Source organism: Poecilia reticulata, chromosome 16 (assembly GCF_904066995.2).
Source record: "Poecilia reticulata chromosome 16, P_reticulata-male-v2, whole genome shotgun sequence".
Classification (NCBI taxonomy): domain Eukaryota; kingdom Metazoa; phylum Chordata; class Actinopteri; order Cyprinodontiformes; family Poeciliidae; genus Poecilia; species Poecilia reticulata.
Window position 1 is genome coordinate 22,886,106 of NC_088845.1, and position 23,135 is coordinate 22,909,240.

Genomic DNA, 23,135 nt, shown 5'->3' on the forward strand with positions numbered 1-23,135 from the left:
AGTGAGTTATGAGGATTAGTTTTTCAGCCTCCAAGAACTGACCAGGTGAAACGCAGATAATGAGATAATGTGAAGAATTGTTGTGGTGCACTGAATTTGCGCTCTGAAGTCAGATCTTCTGTGACCCTGAGCCAGAAAAGCAACAAAACGACCTCTGCAGTCAGAACCTGACTGCGAAAGTCAGAGGACACCAAGTGCAATATGACTGCCAGGCATGCTACATCTAGTGAAGGTCGCAGGTATACCGTGTGCATAATTATTAGGCAAGTGGGTATTTTAACCACATCCTTATTCTTGGGCGTATTATTTTCTAACTCCAAGCTGGATAGACTTGAATGCTTAATGGATTTAAGCACATATTGTGTATTTGTGCAATGAGGGAAGGTGAGGCCTATGGAGGTCAACACGCTATATCAAGGTTTGCATCATTATTAGGCAGCTTCTTTTCTTTTGGACAAATAGATAAAGAGATTTACCTGACTGAAAATGAAAAAAATATATATATAATTCTCAAATTGAGATATTAATTACGATATTAGGCCGGGACCACAGAGCCTTTTTAATGCAAATATTCAAAAATCTACATACCTTTCCTTAGTATTTGGGACAATGGCATGTTACGCATCATGCCTTTTATCAGAGTTTATCAGTATGTTTCCCTCCTCTCAGTAGATTACTGGAATTTTGTCCCACTCGCCCTGAGAGAAATTATGTAGCTGATTTAGGTTTGTATGTGTCTTTGTTTGCAAGCATCTTTCCAGCTCTACTCAGACATTTTCTGTGGGAAAGAGCAAAGAAAGTCCACATTCCTCTTGTGGTTTTATTTTGATTGATGCCACTCAAGCACACACATTGTTTAAGATGTGCCTTATGATAGATCCACAGGTTTGTCTCAAACTAACTCAGATGAGGTAAATGAATGAATGAATCATATGCTTATAAAGCCGTGACATGAGAAACCGGGCATCCCCGAAGTGTTTAAAGGCATAATCTATTCAAAGTTCTGACTATTTGACCAGTAGAGGGAGGTGTACACCAAGTAGAAGATAAAGCAAGCATAAGGAAGCTATGTTTGAGGTCTCATTTTACCACTTTATAAGTGTGCTTTGTGAAGCACTAAAACAAATAAATAAGTAAATTTATGTACTTATTTATCTGTACATTAATTTGATCACCACTCTCTCAATTACAAACCATATACAGTTCAGTGCAAATTACTAGATTTTAGCAATAGCATAGCAGTTTCAAAATCCTGGTATGTATAATTGCTAATATTTATTTGGTAACAATGTGCCCCAATTTGCTGGTTGCTGATAGTGTCTGTCCTCTTTGACACAATCTCAAAACAAAAAGAATAACCTACGCAACAACTGCAAACAAAGTTGCGTTTCCTCCTGCCACTCCTTGTGTTTATATTTTCAGTTTCAACATCAGTGGCAAGACATGAAATTATACATAATCGTTTTGTTTATTGGGTGCGATAATGGCACCTTTTAAACCATATCCTTGGATGGGGCTAAATTGCCTTGCAATTGCTCTGGGCTGACAACATTTGGAAAATTCTCACAGCAACTCACTGTGCAATTCTCACTGTGTTTCAACATTGTCAACAAACAGAGCCAAGGTCGAGTCACACACATCCTATTGAGCACATCCTCCTACATCATACAGAAAGTGTACTATAGCATAGCAGATGTTGCTCTGTCGACTAAAACCAAACCTACTTTAGACAGATTTGATTGTGCGGGTTGCACTCTTCGAGAGCTGAAGCTAGAAACAAACAGGTCGTAGAGAATTATTGCTGTGGAAGACGAAGATGACAGGGATTGATGACATGAATGTAAACATTTGTTCAAAATAATTTTTACCAGTACATTTTTAAAGAGGCTGTGTACATCTGTCTGCTTGTTGTAAATTGTAGCAGAGGGTTTTGTTTTTGCTGACAACCAGACATGCATATAGATTACAAGCTCCTTTCAGATGAAAGGAGTTTGTAATCTGAGCAAATATTTCACATTATACAAGTACATATTTGCTCTGTGTTTGCTAATTTGATGTAAGGCTTGTGCACATATTTACCGTGGCTGGATGATCGTCAGCAGAAATTGAATCTTGCCAATCTATTGTAGACAGTAATCATCCTAAATATTATCTGCTAGGAATCCATTCCTGGCTAAGAATTTTGAGTGTGTGCGCTTCATACCATTGTAATGAAGACTGAAGACTCTTGGTCATGCTTAGAAACAATTTAAATGCTAATTGATTGATATTTGCTTTTTATCCAACTGAAGACTGTCAGACCAAAAAAAAACAAAACACGTGTATGAAACAGACACGTCTGATCAATGTTTCAATTCAGAGAGCTAGAGACAGTTTCAGCATGAATTAATGATCCAAAAACATATACTCACTGTATGTTAAAAGCTTGTGCAATGAACTCTTTTGCTGCAATCAGGCTTTACAGCTAAATATTAATGATTTAGCTTTAGTTGTTTACATGAGCATCTTTATAAACTTTTAGGAAGCCACTAGAATGTGACATACATAGGTCACAAAGACTACACATTTTATTCAAACAATCAAGTGAAGGCATCGACGTTATGTTTTAAAGTAACAATTTTATTGTTATACTTCAATTTTGACAGTACAAAACAAAATCATACAGTCAGAAACATCACAGTACAGCAGCACATGCATACAACTTGGGACAAAAATAACCCTTCAGTGTGTTACATGTACCGTAAATGGGGGAAACTAATGATTGCTCACCTATTGGGGAAGGGTTTCTAATGTAACTCAAAATAACTCAAAAACAAAAACAAATATGGATTTTCATATATTTCTCTTTAATATCTATTTTCTGAATATGTATATATATGTATATTAGTCTTCGTCACTTTCTTATAATACAGTGCAAGTCCCTAAGCTTTACATTTACTTTGCTTAAACATATTCTTTAAAACAGCTTTATTTATTATATGATACAGTGATAATTTGCAGTTTCATTAAAAAAACACGTTTGAAAACAGTCTTAGAATACAGAGTAGCCTCGTGTAAACTGTAAAATTAAAGCTTAATGCCTTTCAAAGGAAACGTGACCGTCAAAACTTTCACATAATGCCCTCAGAGGACAAACACAAATTTAGTGGCAGCGATTTGGTAACAGTTGACTCTTCGAGGAAAATCTCTTAGTAAAAAATAATCTCATTTAAGGAAGCAATATCTGTTCTTTGGTTGATCAAGGATTAATCATCTGTGAGTAGAGAGCCCTCAAAAGGTCAAAGTGGGTGTGGCCAGTTTGGTGAGCAAGGCGACATCTCTGATAAGGATTTAATTATCTTACTAGTTTTCTGTTTTGTTGGTCATTTTTAAGCTGGTAGAGTTGGCATTGCTCATTGTGCTTTGGAAGGATCTGTCCTTAGACAGCACAAATATCTTACCACTGCTATGCTGATGACACACAGCTATAAATATCTTTTTGAAAACTTCTTTGTAATCAACCTCTGTGGTCACTACATGGATGTCAAATGTTGGTTGCCCGGTGACTTAATAACAAACAAATGAGGACAAAACAGAAAAGATTCTGAAAAACTCAAAAAAATCTCATTGATACACTCTTTTTTGATTTGGCTTTTTCTTAAATCTTTTGAGTATGACGTTCGACCAGATGTGACTTCAGGTTCTGTTCTTCACTTTCAGAGATGCAAGCAATGGACACATTTTGCAATAAACAGTGATGATGATGAACACTTATTCGTCCGGCCCCCTCCAAAAAAAAGTCACCACCTGAATTTAACTGAGCAAATAGGTCTGAGTTACCCATTTGAATGTTACTGCGTTGCAACTGATGCAATAAAAAGCTTTTCAATTCTGAAACAACCAGATGTAAAGACACACCCGGTTGTGAAAATGAGGAAGAAGAACCTATAGCGAAGCCTCGTACAATATGGATGCTGTGTGAGTCTTTCTTTACATTTCAAATAAAATGCTAACTTCATTGTCAGGCAAGTAAAAAATTAATTGGATGTAATTAAAAGCGACCTTTTGGGGGCTTTGGGGCTTCCTTTTATAACATTTTCAATATGTCCATCTGTATATTTTAAAATAATGTTTTTAAAAAAAACTAAGAAAAAAGTAGCAGTTGCTGTAGCATAATTTGGGTTTCGCGTCACCTAAAACAATATTGAGTGAAAATGTTTGAAAATAACTATTTGAAAAAAATAAAGCACTGTATGTAAGTAAGCGATTCTGATGTAAGCAAGTTCAATTCTGCAAGGCTGTAGCAATCATAACAGTCTTTAAATTACAATTAATAATTACATAGTCCTGATAGGAACATAGAATAAGTTGGAATTCTTCAGATCAATGACTTTAGTCCTAAATCTCAATCAGGAAGGGGAATAATCAAAAATAAAATGCACTTTGTTTTGAGAGAATTAATGCTTTGTGTAGCACCTCTACAACATTATTAATTTTAAAATATTGTGTCCTAAATTGTGCCACTAAACACGTCATATAATGTTCACAATATCTTTCTGTGTTCATTCACCAGCAGTAACAATTTTCTACCGTTATAAAACACGGGGAGGATTCATCACACTAATATCCAGCAGGCTAAGACTTCCATGCTATTCATTCATGGGCTTTTTGCATTTTACGGAAATAGCAGGCTGAACATCAAATGAACTATTTTACTGAATCCCATTCACGAGCTTGTGGAGAAACAGTAGATAGGGGCCAATGCACAGTTTTACACATCCACTATTAAAATGTAACAACACTACAATTTATGTGGATTTTTTTTATATTTCTCTTTTTTTCTTTTTCCTTGGCACTTTTAAGCTCTGCATCCTAATCCCTGCGATCAGTTTACATGGCTGTCTTCACTCTTTAGCTCTTTAGGCTTCTATTTTTGCATGCATCCAGCATCCACTCTGACATTCTTTCTCTTTCACTCCTTCCATTTCTCTTTCTGCAGCTCTCAAACGACCAACCAGTGATGCAGCTGTGGGGAGGGAAAAAAGTGCAGCATGCCTTTAAAATGAAACACTACAATCATGACAGAAATTTAACAGCAAACTAGCTTATGATCAGAGAAGTACAAAAGATAGATTTTGGAGATCTAACTATATGCTCAAAAAAATAAGTAGGATCAAGGTTACACTCACAGTGAACTGCCGAACCTCTCCGTTGTCTACCAGATGATGCTCTGTCTCTGGGGTGATGGCATAAGCAAGGCGCTGTTAGGGAAGACTGATTAGTACCTGTTCTTAAGCCAGTAAGCCTCACAAACAAAAACGTATCACAGAACCAAAGCAAGCAAAATATTAAAAAAATAAATAAATACATCTTTTGCTTTGTATAAGGTTGATTATGGAGACTTACATCGCAAAACCTTCCTGGAAGTGTGCAGAGCTTGTAGATGGCATACAGTGGAACCATGGTCATTGATGACATGGCCAGGCACCACCCTAGCAGATTTGCCCATTGAGGAAACATGTAGGAGCCGTAATTTGGAGGGTTGAACGTGGCAAAGCTAACCACAACCATAAACTATAAGAGGAGAAAGGTGTAAACACAAAATCCAGACTTTTGAGAATCTTTCCAAGAACAAAATTTACCAAAGGCCTATTTACCATTGGTGGTCAAAAACAGAAACACAAGTTTGTATGCATGTCTTTGTACAAGCCAGTAGAATTTAAGGTAAGCTTCATCCATGTTTATGTTATAAATCACAAGTCTAAGGTGGGTAGGACTCACCAAGAGGAAGCAAGGGCTAACAAACTTCCAGCACAATCTCCAGTACCTTCCTGGTCTGTGACCAATCATCTCCTTAATGTCATCACTGAAACGATCCACTCCTAAAACACAAGAAGATGCAAACCTTTGGGTGGAACTTGGAGTGAGACAGGGCTGCGGGTTAAACAAGGTGGGAGGAACAAATTTATGCAGAAGCAGAATAGCATTTTCCACAAAACAGAACAAAACAAACCACACCAAATGTGCTGATGTTTAAGTTCACTCAATAACCTTAAAATCATCAAAGACTGAGAAGCCGGTGCTGCTGCATGCCAAGGTGCTGTCACATATAAATATAGACATGATATTCTGTGTAAAAATAAGATTGTGGCTTGTTTAAATTTTTTGGATCGATGGGTTACAAACATTTTGCATTATTAAGGAGAATAGTGCAAAAAAATGTATCATAAAAATTCCCAGTATTATATTTGGCATAAGAGTTATAGGAGAACATTAACTGAGCAATGCATAAAGTAACTGTGCAAAGGCAGACAAATTCCCTTCACTCATTCCTTTTTTATGTTTTAATTATTTTGTTTTTCTCTGTGTTGCCTAACGTTCCTCAGTGTAGAACAACATATCCAGTCTGACGACCAGGAATTCAGCTCAACAAATAGTTCTGAAGTAGTGGATAGCAGAATGAAAGACCACAGTAGCCAGAGGGTCAAGGGTTTCTGTCAGTAGTTATAAGGATATAAAAAAAAGACCAGCAAAAGCCCATTGAGGCCTCGGGCGTGATTTATTGGGCTTGCCAAGGTCAAGATCCAGCAAACTGGGGTAATATGCTGACCCCCTTTGCCTGGGGCCTTGGTACTACTCAGGTCTTTATTCACCCCTCAACTTTCTAGGTTAGAAGCCACCGGGGAGGAAAGTCGGCTCACGTCAGTAGTTCTGCCATATATTTATCTTATTAGCTCACATTTGTTGCAATACTATCTGGTTGTTTATATATATATATATTTTTAATTTACAGAAAACAAATTAAAAAAATTTAAAGAAAAAAATAATTTGAGACCTCTAGGAAAAAAACATGTAAATATGTATCTTTTTTGAACCTGTTTAAACAAAGGATTCAGATTTTAAAAAGTTTTTGGAAAAAAGCTAAACATCGTGGCTGTTCTCTTTGCCTTCTTCCCACACTTCAAAATGATTATGCTAGGTCATTTGGTTTCTTAAAATTGTCCTTAGAAGTAAGAAGTGGTACAATTTGATATAAAATGTGAGTGTACGTACCATGATACCATGAACTCCACAAATCCAAACCATACTGCCACTGAACCATAGTTTTGAAGGAAACAAAATGTACAGACACGTTTTAATCTAATATCCATCCCCCCAAGGCAATTTAAAGAGAGAAGGTGCAGTAAGAAAAATTATTTTTAGAATGAGTGGAAAATCTGTGTCTGCTGGTAGAACCCATAAAAGCAAAGGAAGAACATGCAAATGTCACAAAAAAAAAACCCTGGAAATTATTTGAACAACAAATTTGTATAATGCAGCTGAGCTAACAACGGTGCCACAGCATCGACCAGAATAAAGATGTCATTAATTTTATGTCAGAATTTATTGGAATAATTTCTTCAAAATGTCGTTGGCAAGACTCGAATGAAATGCAGCGAGAATCTCTGCCTAATAAGTGACTAGACAAATCTCAGCCCCAGCCGCAATGACTAAGGCAACTATGGCAGGTGATAGAAAAAGGAAGCGCCTGTTCCCGAGCAATGACTTTTATTATTTGTTGACTCACCACCTTGTGTGAGCTGAGAGGTAACACAGTCACAGGTCAGACTCTCTCTCTCTCCATCTGTTCATTTCATAAGCGCCACACAAACAGTTTCCCAACAATATGCACAGCGTGGGGACAGAACTGAAGAGGCCGATGCTTATAACCTTCTACCTGAAGCTGTTTTATATCTAATAAAAGGCATGTTGTATTGGGGCACACAACACCCAGACCAAGCAATTTCTCTTCAGACCCTTAATAAAGCATCAGCTTTGCTGGTCATGAAAAAAATGAATCGAGTGGCGTCTCTCCTTGTTACTTTAGCTCATCTTTCTCACCGTAGAACCAGGCGATGCCGATGGCTTCAATAAGCACTCCAAAGAGAATCGATGTTCCGGCCGCAAAGTGATCCAGCAGAGTAAACACATACATCCCTCCCTGAAAGAGAAAAAAAGAAACCCAATTAAATCCACGTAGGTTTTATTTGGCATTATGAAACTTTTTTTTTTACAAGGTGAACTGCATGTGCAAATAGCTGTTTCTTGGAAGGACACTGATTGTAATTAAGAGTTTAAGCATTGCGAAGGTGAATATTTACCACCAAGCAAACAAGTGTGCCATGCAAAAAGTCTTCCTGGTAAGAAACTCACATTTGTGACACAGAAGAGGGATATGAGAAATGTTGAAACAACGATAAACAGGGTGAACAGCTCTCTGTGTTTGTGAAGGAATTTGAATTCATCAATCAACCCAGTGATCACAGACTCCATCCCACCCATCTACAGAGGAATCAGAAGAAAACACAAAGTGAGAGAGAATCAGGCAGCAGGTGTTTGCATGAATGTTAAGAGCCAAAAAAGATTAGAAAAATCAAAAATGGTCATTTTTACTTTGTTGATTTTTAGAAATGAGAAATTAGCTTAGGTGATATTAAGCTCGATTGGCTCTGATCAGTGTGCAGTTGCACAGAAACTTAAAAATCTGATATTTTCCTAAATTCTGAATATAATATTATAATATTATAATAATATATTATAATTATATTATAATTATAATATTATTATATAATAGTATTATAATATTGTGACATAATATTACCAATTCATGTTAAAGAAAAACACTCTGCAATGTTGATTCTCATTTTCAAAGTTATATGTTTCCAATGAATGTGCAAGAAGCTATTAAACTGGAACTTGTGTTTTCTAGTCTAATGGCACTAATAATAATAATAATAAAAAATTTGTTTTACTATAAATTGTAAGACAAACACACAATGTAACTATGCTTCTACTTATGGCAAGAAGAAACTAAAAATATATGTTTTAACATTTTTTTATCTTTCTATAATAAGATTGTTCAAGAAACATTGTTATTAGGTCAAAGCTTTACAAAAATAAATTAAGAAATATTAGAAATCAGGTCCAAAATTCTCATTGTCAAATCTCCAACTAATATGCAAATGAATTACAACCAATGTTGACAATGTGGTGTCATAGTGAATCGTCAACAGTGCTAGTCCCAAATGACGAAGGGAAATAAGATACGCCAATGTGTGCATGCGCGTGTGTGTGGATGCATACTCACTGCACTGTCAAGACCAAGTGTCAGCAGCATAATGAAAAAAATCACCGCCCACACTGATGACCCTGGTAATGTTGCAATGGCTTCTGGGTAAATTACAAACACTAAACCAGCACCTTATGGAGAGAAAAGTCAAAAAAGTCAACAGAAGAACATCACATACAATGATCGAGCATAATGTTAAAGTATTATGACCACTGACAGATGGAGACCAATGATTATGTTTTTATTGCACACGTATAACCAACAAGTGAAAAAAATATATATATTCACATTTGAAAAAGGACAACCATGAAGATTTGATGTATGTTGACAAGAGGCAAAAAGTGATGACCAGGCAACTGGACCACAGCATAACCAAAAGTGCAGCTTTTTTGGAGATACTCAGTTTTACACACGATACGATAACCAAAAAACTAAATCAGATCATGCACTTTTGGAAATTCTAAAATCATAAGAAAGACTCCGTGTTCTAATCATATTAGCATATTGAACTAAAAGGTTATGGTCATTAAAACAACATACCATCTCTAGCGACTTTATCTAGAGCCACGTTGTGTTTGTGGGACATGTACCCAAGAAAGGAGAAGACAACGAATCCAGAGAAGAAACTTGTCAAAGAATTGATGGAGCTGGTTATGATAGCATCCCTGGATGAAACAAGACAGAAAATGACAGGATGACGGTATAAAAGCAGTTTTTTTAGCCAGAGCGCAGTGACATCCAACCAAACTGATCATATCTATTAAAGAAAATGCCAGCGGTGGGTTCAGGGAATTTCCTTTTGCGTATGCCTTTTAAAAATGAAACTTAAGAAATGATTCAGAAAAAGAAAATTGACTGTTTTTCTAGTCATTCTGTTAAGTTGGTAGATGACAAGCTACAATTTAGTTGTTTTTGTCAAGTCTAGAAAAAGGTAAGAAGAGAACATAAATTAATAGAAAGATTCCTGAAAATTATTCTGAATAAAATTCATGTATAATTTGCTGTATCTTTAGCTATTTGGTGCAATCAAATACTAAAGCTGGACTGTGTTGTCTGTCAGCTATTAGAAACAATGAAAAAGCAAAAGCGGACATGAAGGCGTTTCTTCTGGTTGCTTTTGGATTTTCCAAGAATTGAATACTTTGTCTTGTTAAATTTTCCTCCGCATGGCTTCTTGTCAAACATTCCTTTTTTTGTAGCTTCAAAGGAGATTCTATTTTACCTACTTGTGCAGCAAGCATGCTTGAACCGCATGGCAAGTTCTCCACCCCTGTCTGCCTTGATGAACCCCCACCTGCCTATCACTGCGTGTGTGTGTGTGTGCGTGTGGGTGTGTGTGTGTACCTGTAACAGTTGTTGCTGAATTTGTTGTAGCTGGAAAATGCAATTAGCACACCAAACCCCACACCCAGTGAGAAACAGATCTGTGTTGCAGCCTCAATCCAGACCTGGGGAGCGAAAGAACAAGCGCACTCGTATGAAGCGGCAAACAAAAGGTGCAGGAGAGGAAAAAAGCCATTATTTGAGATAATTGCAGGAAACTCATTCAACGGCAGTAGATGAAAGACACATGTGAATACAGGGGGTAATTTTGCAAATTGCTGCTCCATGCATCTATTTAATCTAATTCGCCAATTGCTCCCATGAATTTCTCGGTGTCTCTCCATCAAGGTTCCTCAATCTTGGTCTTGCATGTTTGCTTTTTAAGCTCCATGACACCTAAAATTAGTGAATAGCCAGTTCTTTAAAGCGAAAATAATACAAATTTAGTAATGCTGTTAAGGCATTCATTGGTTGCCTGTGTGAGTCAATATAATGCTTAGTTTAATTCTCAGATTGGTTCACAGCAGGCAAGGACAGACACGAATGTATAGCAGGAAGTTTGTCATTGTAAAACAATATATGTACCAACACTAATATAGAGTTAGAATTATTGTCTGACTGTTGTAAAATACTCTGTGCTTTGCATATGTTACCACTGAACATCATCTTTCACTTTAAGTAATTTCAAACAGCTACAACATTAGTCTGTAGGCCTACTTTCTATAATGCAGTGCATAAGGCAACCTAATCGAGAGCACCTCTGATAAAGTTGTGTAAAAAGTTATAAAAGTAAGTAAAATTTTAATTAAGGGAACAAATTCTCACACTAATAAAATGAGAAATATCAATCTTTAAGTCCATTTCTAAGTGGGAGGGGGATTCCATGTAAATAAATAACTGTTTTGATCCAAGTCACTGGTGGTGCAATTACAGTATATGTACCACTGCTGCCAGTACTTTGTTCATTCTAATGCTGCCTCTGGCTTTTTTGGGCATAAAGCATGAAGAAAGATTGACCTTACACTATTTCTCCTTCCTTTGTTTCTTTCTTTACTATAGTATGAAGGTATGGGGATCCAGATGACCGTACACTTCCAATTTTCCCTCGTCTAGCAGAGCTCACCAGATTTTAAGAGATAGCTTTAAAGAATTCATGATGCCACTGACTCTAACAAAGGTTAAAAGAGCATTTTGAGAAGTGCAGGCCCACAGTGTCACTGATTCTTCACCATACCAAGTGGTGAAGATGCCTTTCACTGCTAGTACATTTGACCAAAAACTTGATCTGATGAAAGCACATGGTTACTGTTACAATCACATGTTTGTGAGATAAGGCTGGGATTTTTTAACATTACTGGCAATAACTACTAATTAGAAGTTTCCAGACACTTGAAACTTTTACGTGTGCCAATTGGGACTTTATCGACCCGATCTCCACCCCAATAAATTCTCACAAAAAAGGTTTGACTTTTCTAAGATTTTCTGTGATTGTTTGTGCAAAATAGCTTAAATAGCTTTCAAGTGTTTTAACCACCTGTACCAAGAGTGAGTTGGCACTCTATCTTAGAAAGTTCAAGCTGGTGTTTATAGAACATGTAATACTTTCACAGATTTCAGACTTCTTGTCAAATTGTAGGTTTGTGCTAGAGAAAAAATAAATGAACAGACAAAACATGGAAATGTCAAAGCATTCCTTCAGTGGAGCTTTCAGCCTCCACTGTCCTCCCCACAAAGCTTCCCCTTCTAATCTCTCTCGTATCCGTCTGCTGATCTGTCTGGACTCACCTTGGCATCGCAGAGTCTCAGGAAGTCAACAGAGAGGTATGCTTTAATGCCATCGATGGCTCCAGGCAGAGTTACTCCACGGAGCAGCAGCACAGTCAGGACCACATAGGGCATGGTGGCTGTGATCCACACAACCTTAAAGAGTCACATGGCATACATGCTCATCACTTGAGGATAGCCCAAACCTTTACAGACAGAGCAAATAAAAGCTGGCACACAAGAGTAATAAAGCTTTTAGGTCCTTAGCTTCACAATTTTATGAACTCTAGACTCGAGATGGTTGGAAACATTTCCATGTTTCTTTTGTTTTACCAATGTGTGCCGTATGTCCTACCTTGCCTGAGGTCTTGACTCCCTTCCAGAGACTAAAGTAGAGCAGAATGATCACAACAGCCAAACAGGAAGTCAACTGCCAGCGTGGACGTCCAAGGTCACCAATACCATTACTGTCTTGAATATGGAGGACCGCTCGTCTGGGAAACGGAACATCCAGTTTAGGAACACGACCACTCCCACAGTCACCAGCTGTATATCATGTCTTGAAAATAGTTCACACTGGTTTTGCCAAATGCAGAAATCCTAAAATGCCTCTAAATCGGTGAAGTTTCTTCCGCTAAGATGACAAATGTGAAAGGCTGCTACCCAACATATAACCTGATTTTAACTAAAATGTTAAGCAGCAATCAAAGTACTGGAAATTATCACCATCTACCAACCAATACAACATTTGACTACTTTGGAGACTGAATGAGGGTCAGACAAGATACAAGTAAAACCAGCTGTTGTTTTCTAACAAAGTCACGTTTAATTAAATTTAAACTTTGAGTAAATTCTTGAATGTGTTGAGAACTCCACAAAGAATTTATTTTCTAACAGGTGCTAAGAGAAATTCAGTGCTACTGTGCAGAATACCAATACCTAAACAAACCAATGTCTGGATTTGATGGCTCACTAAATGAGGTTCATTGCTGAACAATAGATCACATAAGATAAGACTAAAGGATATTTGTGCAGATGGCACAGATTGACCAGTTGTTAAAAAAAAGGAAGATCAGGCATTTTATAAATAATGCATGCTGAAACATCAATGGATTACTCATAAAGTTATCAGATTTTATGACATACATTCTCACTTGATTGTACATTGCTGTATCACACACATCACCTGAAAGTATGCATTTTGAGATAGTATTTTTTATACTTTGGTTTAAGTCTTCAATCAACGCAAATGTTATAAGAGAGACCAATACCATTTTTTTGAGCTGTTGTGGTCAAATTGTTTGCAGGTGGCTCAGTGAAAATAGCACACTGCCACTTCACACACAGCTATCAGGGATGAAGAGCTCTGACTGTCACAACAGAACGACCCCCTGAAAGCTGAAACAGAGGACACCTGCTCAGCTTTATAATGAAGGAGGTAATATCAGCTAAATAAAACTTCGGAATATCATATGTGATGTTGTCCTCTGGTTATACTGACTATCATCCATCCATTCCATTATCCAACAAGCTGAAACAAAGGACACCTGCTTAGCTTTATAATGAAGGAGGTAATATCAGCTAACTAAAACTTCAGGATATAGTACATGACGTTGTCCTCTGAGTACGCTCACTATCGTCCATCCATTGTCCAACACGCTTATCCTTACGAGGCAAGAGGCGAACACCCTGGACAGGGTCGCCAATCCATCGCAGATACTGACTGTCGGTAAACTCTTAAGTTTAGTTAGGTTTAAGGGAGGGAAAATATGTTTGAATCCAACAAATTAGATCGGCAGGTCAACTAAACTTACTCAAAGTACTCCTGAGCAGGCGTGGCTTTGTAAATGTCACCGATGGAGCTGTTGTCGGCCCAGTCTGAGCAGTTTGGGCTGTTCCAGGTGTTGTTGCAGTGGACCCATGGCAGCTCGCGGGTGAATGAGGAGAAGAGGTAAAACAGTGCCCAGGAGATGATGACATTATAGTAGAAACCAACATAAAGGGAAATGAGAATCACTGTGAAGCCAACACCTGCAGGGGACAGAATGATAGACATTACACTCATTATGTAGAGTATGGCTAGACAACAAATGAATATAAATTTAAAAACATATTACAACAAATGCTTGATCAGTATCAATAGATAATACATCTGATAGAATGTCCAATATATACAATATTCACTGAATTACAATCCAGAACCACACAGCATTCTGGGAGATGTAGGCAGAAGAAAGGCTTTATCCGCTCAGCCTCTCATGGCTAGCTAACAGAATGTAATCCAATTCAGGATTAGTAAAAGTTTTACAACATTGTTATTTATATTTTGCCCCTTTACTCTGATACAGTATAACTAATTCTCTCTTTAAAGATCTCACAGTAGGAATATAAGTTCTTAAATGTTCCTATGAAATGTTCCTTATTTTAGACTACTACTCTTGCAGGTAGTAAGCTTTCTTGAAATTTATTCTACAAAATTAATAAATGTTTTGTATATTTTTAAAATATTTTTATATTCAGTAGACTTAACTTTTTCAAGAAGGTATTAAATTAGGCGTTAGAATTACAGAAAGGCATCAAACAAATGGATTACTCATTGATTCAGTCACACCGACTCTAAAATGTTTATGAACAGAATCCAGAGTTGTGTGTGGAGGAATGAACCTTACAGATGTACAAATATATCCAAGGGACCCCATAAATCAGGCTTTTTGTGTGTAACGGACAGGAATCGTGTGTTTTGTTTGTATCTCCATTGTATTCACAAATCTACTTTTTTGGAATTTAAATCATTTTCTTCAAATTGCAAAAGAAAACTTCCTGACAATGAATAAGAATGAAACTACAAGAGACTGAACAAAGATAAAGGCTTATAAAGAGCACAAAACCACAAACATCATTATTATTTGTTTTTCAACCTATGACATTTTTGAATGTGATGGACGGATATTTAAATAACAGCTTTAAACAACATGAGAGCAAAAAAAGCTGTCATCCCACTGAACTTGCATAGTATTTTAAACCAGGCTGTTTTATAGGCTATCTACACATTTCTGAGCTGGTATTTCTACCATGTGCAGAAAATACATTCTGCTTCCATTACTGGGTGTTGCAGGACAAAACCTATTCACTACAACAAATTAAACTAGCATCATATTTGCTTTTCTAAAAACTTTTGACATTTTTTTTACCTTGTTATATCTTACACAAATGCTTGAAAAAAAAAGAAAAACAAAAAAAAACAACTTTTGAATATTCATCTGTAAAATATGCCTGCGGTCTAGAACAAAAACCAAAAAACTGAACTTTTAAAGACAAACGCTTTATGCCTTAATTATCAGCACATCTGCCCTTTTCCTAAATCTGAAGCAGTGTCCAGTCTTCTAAGGCTGCAGTTAATTGTTGACCTTTGCTAAGAAGCCTGACCACAACTGGAGTTTATTGATATCTTTGTAACGTGGATGTGATATTTGTCCACAGAGCGAAGCCTCTTATTAGCACCGCGTGGTGCCGTGCTATCTCTCAATCACCGGTTTTCGCTTCTTTTCTTCAAACGCATTGATCCTGAGAGGAAACCAGCTTGCTGATCAGAATAATTACTGTCAATACGGGCATGCGTACGTGCATTTGAATAATTACTGTTATCCCCCTGCAGCGAGAGAAGCGTGTTATTAGAACGTCAACATACACAGTGTGCTCTCTGACAGGGGGCCCACACTCTTAGACAGACATACTGTAGATAGAAGCGTGCACACTGCGGGAAACATTTAGTAATGCGAGACAGAAAACCCAACACTGTGAAGCGACAAATGCTCCGCCGAGCACATCCGAATACAAAGCAGAGAACTGAAACAGAAATTTAAATCATTTTCTTCAAATTGCAAAAGAAAACTTCCTGACAATGAATAAGAATGAAACTACAAGAGACTGAACAAAGATAAAGGCTTATAAAGAGCACAAATCCACAAACATCATTATTTGTTTTTCAACCTATGACTGGGATCAAAAGCAAAAAACGGGTCCAAATGTTCGCGCCTCCATTAGTGTATGTTTGAATTGGCATTCTCCTAAAACTGCGCTTTGCTTAACGATGTGTCGAAAAGTACTCAGCGAGAGAGAACGTGTCAGCCAGCATCACCCCGATTGGACAATCATGGAAGGAGTCTAAAAGCCCAATTTTCATTTGCTTTCCATCTGAGTGGCAACAGAACCTGATGTTCTGGGGGATAAATAATGCCTGTCGCTGCTCAACGAGGAGACAGGCGGACAAAAGAGACTGGCATGTGGACAGGCAGGCATGTGGGCAGACACAGAAAGCAAAACATGCAGATTTCAAGAGGGGGGTTGTCAAACAGGAATGCAGGCAAATGGACATGCAGGAAGAAAAAAGGAAAGCAAACATAATTACAAACATTTTTATTGTGCCAAGTGCAAATGTCCCTGCATCAACAAGAGTGAGAAAAGGATAAAAGGATTTGAAATTTAAATTGAGTGATTATTTTTTCTTTTAAGACCAAGGTTTTGAATAGAAAACTTTGGAAGAGATTAAACTAACACGGGAGGATGATAGTTCAGCTGAGGACATTATGGTGTCTGGGTACTTTAATCTGAGATTAAAATAATGACCATTTAATTCTGAGGAGAGTGACCAAAGATAGAAGTCCTTTTTTTTGTATATATATATATATATATATATATATATATATATATATATATATATATATATATATATATATATATATATATATATATAATATAATTTCCCAGGAAATTTTTCTGCAGCAATTTTTTCACTTGATATTTCACGGCTTTTACACATCTTTTTTGTACATCTTTGCCTGAGAGATCAGTAAATGTGCAGGGTGATGTTTCTGTCTTACCTTTAAAGATGGGACAAATCTTCCAGACACCTGCTGCTCCCTCTCTGTTGTACTGCCCAAGAGCCAGTTCCATGTAGAAAAGAGGCATCCCTGCAATCACCATAAAGAACAGGTACGGGACCAGGAAGGCTCCTGCAAAAAGCCAATAAATATATGCATATATATATATATATATATATATATATATATATATATATATATATATATATATGCATTTAATTATTGATCATATAAACGAAGGACAGTCAGAGAATGGCATTGAAGAGATCCAATTATATCACACACACACACACACACACACACACACACACACACACACACACACACACACACACACACACACACACACACACACACACACACACACACACACATCAAATCCACACACTGTCAGAAAAGAGTGCTGTCTGCACCTAAATAAATCACAATACTAACAGTTTATAAAGTTTGTTCTTCAACTGATGCTTGTATAGTAAATGTATGTGTGTGTCTTGACAATTTATAAAGCATACAAGAATCTCACTAAACTCTCAAAAAGCTTAAAAAAACAACATTAAAATAATGTTAGGCTATTTTCTTAGTAGACACATAAATAGAGTATTAGAAAAATACCCTTAAAAATACTAATATGATCTGGTGTAAGGTATTGTGCAACAACTTACAACTGCAGAAATGCAGTATTGTGCTTAAATAAATCCAACTAATTTGTTTATGCAGCAGCTCATAAATATTCTGTACATACGTTTCTACCAAATAGAGTAATATTACATCAATATCTTGACACATGACAAAGAAAAATGTCATATTTTGACAACAACATACAAAATAGCTGAGACTTAAATAAATGATTCGTATTAATTTATAAGAAAATGTATTTGTTGTCTATTTGGTTGACAGTAAACTGATGCCTGCAAAATGCCATTTGTCCCATAGCCAAATAAATAAATAACCTGAATATTATTTTAAAAAGTGTTTTGTGTTTTTCTTATTTGGTCATTTTGGTTAAAATCAAATATAACATTATGTTTCTCAATGTGCAGGTAGGCTTTGGTACAAGCTATATGTCAGCCCTGAACATGGCTAGAATAGCATTTCATTTTTAGCCACAGCACCACGTACAGCCTAATGACAGCTCTATGTTAAACAGCCATAATTAGTGACACTGATTGTTAGAGCTAATCTATGCAGAGCAGCTGTGCTGTTTTTCCTCCTAGTTTGATCTCGGCAAACCCTTGGATAATATATATATATATATATATATATATATATATATATATATATATATATATATATATATATATATATATAAACGCCAGTCATCATGAACAAGTCCATAGTACTTGTGCAAGGCAAAATAAATAATACAACTCTGCATCTCTAACACCAAAGGCAGCCTTTAGCCTTTTTCTCCTCACCTCCTCCGTTTTTGTAGCAAAGGTAGGGAAATCTCCAGACGTTCGCAAGATCCACGGCAAATCCGATCACAGACAGGAGGAAGTCGATTTTCTTCCCCCAGGTCTCTCTTTCCTCCTCCCCAGAGGGGTTAGTCTGGGCCGGAGCTACTAAGGTGGTGGAGGTGAACTGGACCCCGTTCTGCTCCTTTACAAGGATCAGCTCCACCTGAGGGACCAGGCTTTGTCATAAGTTTGCATTTTACAAAAAATAAATAAATAAATAAAACATGAAGTAGATTTTTCAAAAGGTGAGCAAAGGAACAGCTCTGAAACATTTCCCCCCATTCTTACTGGTGTGTACTTCTCAAATGCAACATCTCTTTGTTCAATGTGGATCTACAAGAGTCTAGATTATGCAGACGTATACTGGCACATGGAAACGTGTTTGCGTTTGCTGAACCAGTTTCAATCTCCTCCCTGGATTTCCCACGCATAACAGATGGTGCCCCTCACCTCCAGCACATGCACCAGCCAAAGGTTTTTGTCATTTCACCCGCAACTTACAAACATTGTTACAGACTAAAAATAAAATAAAATACCAAGAATGAATGAATAAATCTTTTAAAATACATCAGCACTTTCACAAAATATTTCTCATTTACCCTTGTTAAAACTATCCCCCACTTATGTCCTTACCTCTTTGGGACCCATGGCGTTCGGAGAGGATTTTTCTGATGCTGCAAGAGAGGACATCACTTCAGCTGTGAGGGGCCAGTCGGAAGAGCAAAAGGAAGTATAGGTGTAGCTGATGAGTCTTGAACGCAGAATGACACAGAAAATACACACAAAAGAAGAGAGATTAATTATTCCCTTTACAAGAAATCAGGTTAATGATACCAACTTAGACAGCTTCCCCTGAGACGCAGCACACTGCTGCCGTCAAGTCACAATGAATGAAATTGAGAGACAAGCGTTTCACTGGTTTGAGATAACATCACGTCTAAGTATGAATGTTAGTAAAATTTCCAACATTTAAAGTCACCTGTAGGCAAATCCATAGCATTAATCCAACATATGATGCATATGATGTGAACAGAGGATGGAGAAAAACAACCTGGACTGAAGGGGGTCTGGACTGAGAGTGACAAGAGGAGATAGAGGAGCTGTTTGAAAAGGTTACCACTTCATGATGGCCATTTTGTACACAGGTCTGGACCACAGTCTCTCAGCATGATGTTTACCAGAAATATGGCAACATACAGTATGTTTTTTTTTTTGTTTTTTTTTTGTAAAAAATAAAAAAAAATTAATAAATCAGGCATCAGGATGTTTTCAACTAGTGTGTTTTCAAAAATGAAATCTGCTTTTTAAAATTCTTATGCGATGTTACTTGGAGTTTTATTAATTAGAATTTGTCAAAATTGCAAAATACAGTGAGGCGTATGTCAACTTTTCTTTCAGAACTATGTTGCTTACAGCTGCATGTTATAACCAAAAGACAAAACACCTTTTCAAACGAATAACTTCACGTAAGTAAATCCCTTACCTTTTTCAGAAATGACAAATCTCCACCAGTTGCCAAACTTGGATGATTTAAATCCTGTGTTTATGCTATTCAGTCTGGTGCCGGTTGATGATGGTGACCATCTTTGTGCAGACCTTCTCAGATAAGTTAGACCAAGGATTTCAAAATTTAAGCAAAAACACGAATCAACATTGACTGAAAGAAATGCAAAGAGGATTAAGACAGAGAATATATATATATATACAAAAAAAAGAAAAAAAACGATGACAGGAACTGGCAATCTGATGAGCTGTGGAAATGCCTCCCACCCTCCTGGTCTCTGGTGGCAAGACACAGAGATCAGAGCACCCTGTGGTCTTATATGGAGATCTGTCTGCGGGACCTCTCTTGAAATATGAGGAACAATCAACAACACTCCCCCATCACCGTCACTCTCCTCCCTCCCTCTGCCCTCACATGAGCTTCATTCGTTCCTGCTGCTCTCTCGCCCATCACTGCATTTTCTTACCTGATGTGAGCGTTGACTCCTCTCTTATCTGTGTTACGTACATCCGTCTGGTAAAAGCTATTAGACTTGTGTGCAGACATTCACACAAGACTTCGACGTAAGTGTCCGTGAGGATCGCGGTTCATTCTTTTTTGGCCTAACGGGAGGAAGAGTAAAACTCAAGTCGGGGGGCTTGAAGCATTTGCTGGGATTCAGTCACATCTGACACTTCCCTGGTTTTACAGTGAAAGGGATTTATGCCAACAGGAGCCAAGTTGATGTAAATGCCTTCAAAAACTTCATTTAGTTAAGAAGTTGGGTTCACTAAGTGAAACTCTTATTTCGTAGATTTGTCACACACATGCACACACACACACACACAGACACACACACCTACACACACACACACGCACACACACACACACACAGATATATGCGTGTTGTTTCTCTTCACTTTGACGAGTATTGCAACTAATAAAAACCTCAAATTCTGTTGAAATGTTAGATAAAATGTAAGAAAAGCTTGGCAAAGCAACTTTATATGCATAACACATTTTTGACAATAAGGCCATTTACAGGGCTTGATATGATCGGGAGGAAAATAGAACAAATGAGCAAAAACAAACATTACTTTGCAGTGGCAAATAAAGGGAAAACAATGAAAGATAGTACACACTTTGTGATGCTCTAGTTGTCATTAAAGAAAGCAACTCTAAACAAATGGGGTTGTAGCCTTGATGTAATGTCTGATGTTTACAGTTTAAACTGATGTGATGTCAGATATTTGTGTATTTTTATGTCCTTCAGATCCGTGGACCTGCTGAAAAACAGCAGGTATCCTGAAGCAGCCCAGATTTCTTTTAATCTTGTACACATGAACAAACCGTGCTCTTGCTTTTTTGCAGTTTTTTTTGAAGTTTTAAAAATAATTTTTGAATCAAATTAAAGGTTTGTCCCAGAGTAAAACGGGATGCTGCTGCTCTACGTTTGGTTTTGATTCTGGTTAATGCAGGGTAGATTTGAAGACACGAGTGGCCTGGAGGGTTGATAGAATGGCAAGAAATGTTTGATGTGTTTTGGTGACAAATCACCCAGTAAATTATAAACCAAAAATAACATTTTAAAGTCCACTGTCCGAGCTACAGCGGGAATTCAGACTGTCCGCATTGCTGGGTCTGATTTTTCCTGTCTTTCTGTTGGCAATACTCTTTACGGTGGGTTTAGAGTCTGCTAGCAAATCAGATACATTTATATCAAGATAACTAAACCTTGTATTGGCACTTTTGGCAGTGTGGACAGGTGCCAAATACGGTTTGTTAGTAGATGGAAGCATGTGCAAATGGCTGAGCTGAGTGTGGACCAGCAACAACAAATGTAGGTGAGATGATAAGATAATTTCCTGAGAAATTGAACTAATTATTAACATGAACGGGAAAAAAAATAATAAATCGAATAATTAAATTTTCTACAATGAATCCAAGTTTCACTTTTAATTAAATCACTGAAATAACTTTCTGAGTTGTATTTCATTTCATATTCTTGAATGGCTGAATGTCTGTAGTGTTAAGCACACTGAGGTCTTGTAGGCTTGATAAAGTGCTATACAGGTACAGGCCACTCACATTTACCAAGTAAAACTTGAAATGCACACCTTCAAAAAGGTTTGTGTTGAAGAAGTTCATCATCTCAATACTCAGAACAAATAAAGACAAGCATTTTTTGAAATTTTACTTTGCAAATTTAAGCAACGGAAAAAGTAACCGTCAACATAACGCCACCTGCTACAAAACCATTTCCCCTTTTTTGCCTTGGTCTCCACTTCCTCCAACTCAGCGACCAACCAGCATGCCTTGCAGAAGCATAAATCTCATTATGTGTCATGTTCAGCGGCTTAAACACAATAATTCCCAACAACCAGGCCTCTCCCATTTCCAGCTCAACCAAAACAGGATCAGGACATCAAATAACACAATCAGCTCTCGCGCCACGGACAGATTTACGACCCGTCGTATCCGCGACGACAGTTTCTTGTATGCAAGCCAATCAGGTTGATCAATTGGCCACTAATCCCAAAATCTGCTGCCTCCACAATGTGCGCACCTTTAAAGTGCAACCATCAATCAATCCTCAGGCCTCATAGCAGAAATTGTTGGGTCAATGCAAGTCGTGCTGGAAATATGAGATTTCGAGTGGAGCTTCGACAAACAACAAGTCGCACATAATCGAGTGTCTTGTTTTCATAAATGCAACAGCTGAGACCCAGCGAGAAAGAGAGCAAGAGCAAGGAGGGAGCAGAAGAGGTGAAGACGAATGAAGTGGAAAGGTGAGACGGGTAAGGATGCATAGCTAGGAATGAAAGGAAAACACATGGATTAAATCATTCTGTCTTTCAGCAGCACACCCTTCATGTCCTTTTTCTCTCCATTCTTATTTTTGTTCCGCTTCAAAAAACAGTCCAGAACATTCCTCTTTTCCGACTAGCGTCTGGTCTTACAACAAAAGAACACAAAAGGAACAAAAGATTAACAAGGACAACTGTGCACATCTCATGGCTACCACTTATTTGAGACAATTAAAACTTTGCTCCTCAAGCCCAGACAACCATGTCGGATATAGAAAAAACACACTTGCAGGTCTCATTTCACAATTCAGTTTTAGACTGCAGAAACTCATA

At 37.4% G+C, this 23,135-nt stretch overlaps 1 protein-coding gene across 2 annotated transcripts; it reads right to left on the reverse strand.

The window, feature by feature from the left end:
* Positions 1 to 2,598: 2,598 nt before the first annotated feature.
* Positions 2,599 to 20,837, reverse strand: slc6a3 (solute carrier family 6 member 3). Of its 2 annotated transcripts, none has more exons than XM_081597365.1 (16): positions 19,996 to 20,837; positions 19,146 to 19,263; positions 18,471 to 18,675; positions 17,056 to 17,187; positions 13,990 to 14,206; positions 12,531 to 12,669; positions 12,197 to 12,331; positions 10,433 to 10,536; positions 9,629 to 9,753; positions 9,107 to 9,219; positions 8,173 to 8,301; positions 7,861 to 7,960; positions 5,761 to 5,861; positions 5,386 to 5,553; positions 5,169 to 5,240; positions 2,599 to 5,005 (listed from the first exon to the last, which is right to left on the reverse strand). In XM_081597365.1, the coding sequence occupies exons 2-16, from the start codon at positions 19,200 to 19,202 to the stop codon at positions 4,982 to 4,984; spliced, it is 1,821 nt and encodes a 606-aa protein (XP_081453491.1). In that variant the 5' UTR covers positions 19,203 to 19,263; positions 19,996 to 20,837; the 3' UTR covers positions 2,599 to 4,981. The 2 variants fall into 2 exon arrangements, with proteins under 2 accessions (XP_081453491.1, XP_081453492.1); XM_081597366.1 differs by lacking the exon at positions 19,996 to 20,837 and adding an exon at positions 19,492 to 19,682.
* Between the last annotated feature and the right edge of the window lie 2,298 nt (positions 20,838 to 23,135).